This window comes from Eublepharis macularius, chromosome 9 (assembly GCF_028583425.1).
Source record: "Eublepharis macularius isolate TG4126 chromosome 9, MPM_Emac_v1.0, whole genome shotgun sequence".
Classification (NCBI taxonomy): Eukaryota; Metazoa; Chordata; class Lepidosauria; order Squamata; family Eublepharidae; genus Eublepharis; species Eublepharis macularius.
The window spans coordinates 76504254-76506753 of NC_072798.1; the positions used below are offsets into that span (position 1 = coordinate 76504254).

At 42.0% G+C, this 2500-nt stretch overlaps 1 protein-coding gene across 1 annotated transcript in view; it reads left to right on the plus strand.

The window, feature by feature from the left end:
- FOXP2 (forkhead box P2) overlaps positions 1 to 2500 on the plus strand; it is a 316762-nt gene that overhangs the window by 310710 nt on the left and 3552 nt on the right. Inside the window, exon 16 of the mRNA XM_054987876.1 lies at positions 2046 to 2500. This exon is cut by the window's right edge and continues 3552 nt beyond it. Coding sequence (XP_054843851.1) covers positions 2046 to 2187 — 142 coding nt within the window. The 3' untranslated portion in view covers positions 2188 to 2500. The remainder of the gene's footprint in view (positions 1 to 2045) is intronic.

The window sequence follows — 2500 nt, forward strand, 5'->3', positions numbered from 1 at the left end:
TTGGGGCCAGCTATTGGGAACATGTGATGCCAATACTACAGCAATTACACTGGGTACCAATCCACTCCTGGCCCACATTCAAGGTGTTGATATGTCCTTTAAAGGTCTACATCATCATAATCATTAACTAATTTTTTACCCTGCCTTTCTGCCCTCACAGGGGCCTGAATGCAGCCAACAAATTTAAACCATATACATTAAAAACCATTAAAACCAACACATAAATGCATCATTAAAATAGTTTAAAACCAGAATTTAAAATAAATACAAAAGATAACAACAACAATTAAAATATTGGGGAGAGAGGGGGGATCACTGAGGGAATGCCAAGTGAAACAAGTAAGTCTTCATCCACTGGCAGAAGATGGCACCAGAAGGGGAGAAGTCAGTGTCCCTTGGGTGAGAGTTCCTGAGTTTTTGTGCCACTACTGAGAAGGCCCTCGCCCGGGTTGCCACCCATCTAATCGCAAAAGGCAGGGACGCCCGAAGCAGGGCCTCCAGAGATGACCACAGTCATCAAATAGGTTCATAAGGGAGTAGGCAGTCCTTCAGGTATGCTGGTATCAAACAATATAGGGCTTTAAATGGCACCACCAGCACCTTGAATTCTGACCAGGAACAAATTGTGAACCACTGTAGATGAGCCAAAACTGGCATGGCATTTTCCCTATGACCTACTCCAGTCAACATCATGGTTGCAACATTCTGTGCCAATTGAAGTTTCTAAACACTTTTCAAGGGCAGCCCCCTATACAGAGCATTGCAATCCAATGGCCAGATCTTTTCTGCTCAGGAGAGGCTGCAGCTGGCTAACCAGTCAAAGCTGGTAAACGGTACCCATGGCCACAGCTGCCACCTGCTTATTCATCGGTAGTTGTGGGTCCAAGAGCACCCCCAAACTACAGACCTGTTCCTTCAAGGGGAATACAACCCTATCCAGAATAGGTGATACCTGCACATAGCTTGGGACCAGGGTATCTAAAGAACCATCTTCTCCCATATCTTCCTGCTCAGGAGTTAAGATCACAGGGAGAGGCCTCCTGACTGTCCCATCAATTAAAGAAGCTTGTTTGAGTGATGCACAAGAGAGGGCCTTTTTGGCAGCTGATGGTGTTATTTAGGACCATTTTTAATTAATTTACAGTGCAGTCCTATGCAGTCTAGGCCCATTGAAATCAATGAGTTTGGACTGGAACAACTCTTCTTGGGATTGTACTTTTGGTTTTCCTTGCTGGCAACCTTAAATTGTGTTTTTAAGTTCTGGGGGTTTTAGTGTATTTTTACTATTGTTATTTTATTTATCTTGTAAGCCACCTTGAATTTCTGCATGGGCATGGCAGAGAGACAGCTAATAAATGTTTTAAATAAATAGATAAATAAACAGATGAATATTAAGAACAGAAACGTAGAATTGAAAACCGTCAAGCCCACTTCTCTGTCCCCATGCAATCTCATCAGGGAGCCAGTGTGGGATTAGGATCTGGGACACCCAGGTTCAAACCCCTCATCTGCCGTGGAAGTTCACTGGGTGACCTTCAGCCAGTCATACATTCTCAGTATAATCTACCTCGCAGGAGAAAAGGGAGGAGAGGAGAATGGTGCTTTGGGTCTCCATTGGAAAGGAAGGCAGGATATAAATGAAGTAAATGTATAAGACAGTATATAAGACAATAGCCAGCCCAACAAATTAGTCTTTGAAAGCCAGAACATGCTGTGTCACTGGTAGAGACTTCATGCACAGCACAAAGGGTGATGGCAAAGCCATCAGAACAAGGGTCTTTCTTGTTGGCTTAAAAATCATACAACTTACTTCCCCTCCAGAACTGTTCAAGACTGATCAAATCAAAAAGCTTTAAAAGGCAGGTTTTAGCTGGCATTTAATAGCCGTGCAGGCCTAAAGGCGGTGCTGAGTTTGGAATTTCTTAGTTGAGCTATGAAGAGTTTATCTTTTTGAGTGTATTTTGTTGACTTGCTTATATTGGGTAATATTGGGATTGTGGCCCAAATAAATAAATGGAGTGCTGACACCTCTTGTTCTTCTGCAGACACTCAATCCACGTCAAGGAAGAGCCGGTGACTGCTGAGGATGAGGACTGTCCAATGTCCTTGGTGACAACAGCAAATCACAGTCCAGAATTGGAAGGTGATGGAGAGATTCAAGAAGAGCCTTTACCTGAAGATCTGTAATTAACAGAGACTTTAGAAACCTCAAAATGAAGGGACATATCACTGACCTTCACAACCACTCCACAACCATGAATATTTGACAGATTTTTACTGTGACTATTTATTAAGCATGGATAAAGGAGAACAGCCCTAAAGGAACTCATTATGCCAGCCCTTTGGGAATCCAGTTACAAACAGGCAAATAGCTTGTTTTTTCTTTCTTTTTTTTAAAAAAGACAAACTGATTTTCTTGAAAAAAAATAAACTGTTTATATATAATGGCTTGCCCATTTAAAAAAAATGTGGCTGTCAAGGGTTCATAAAATGATTGAAT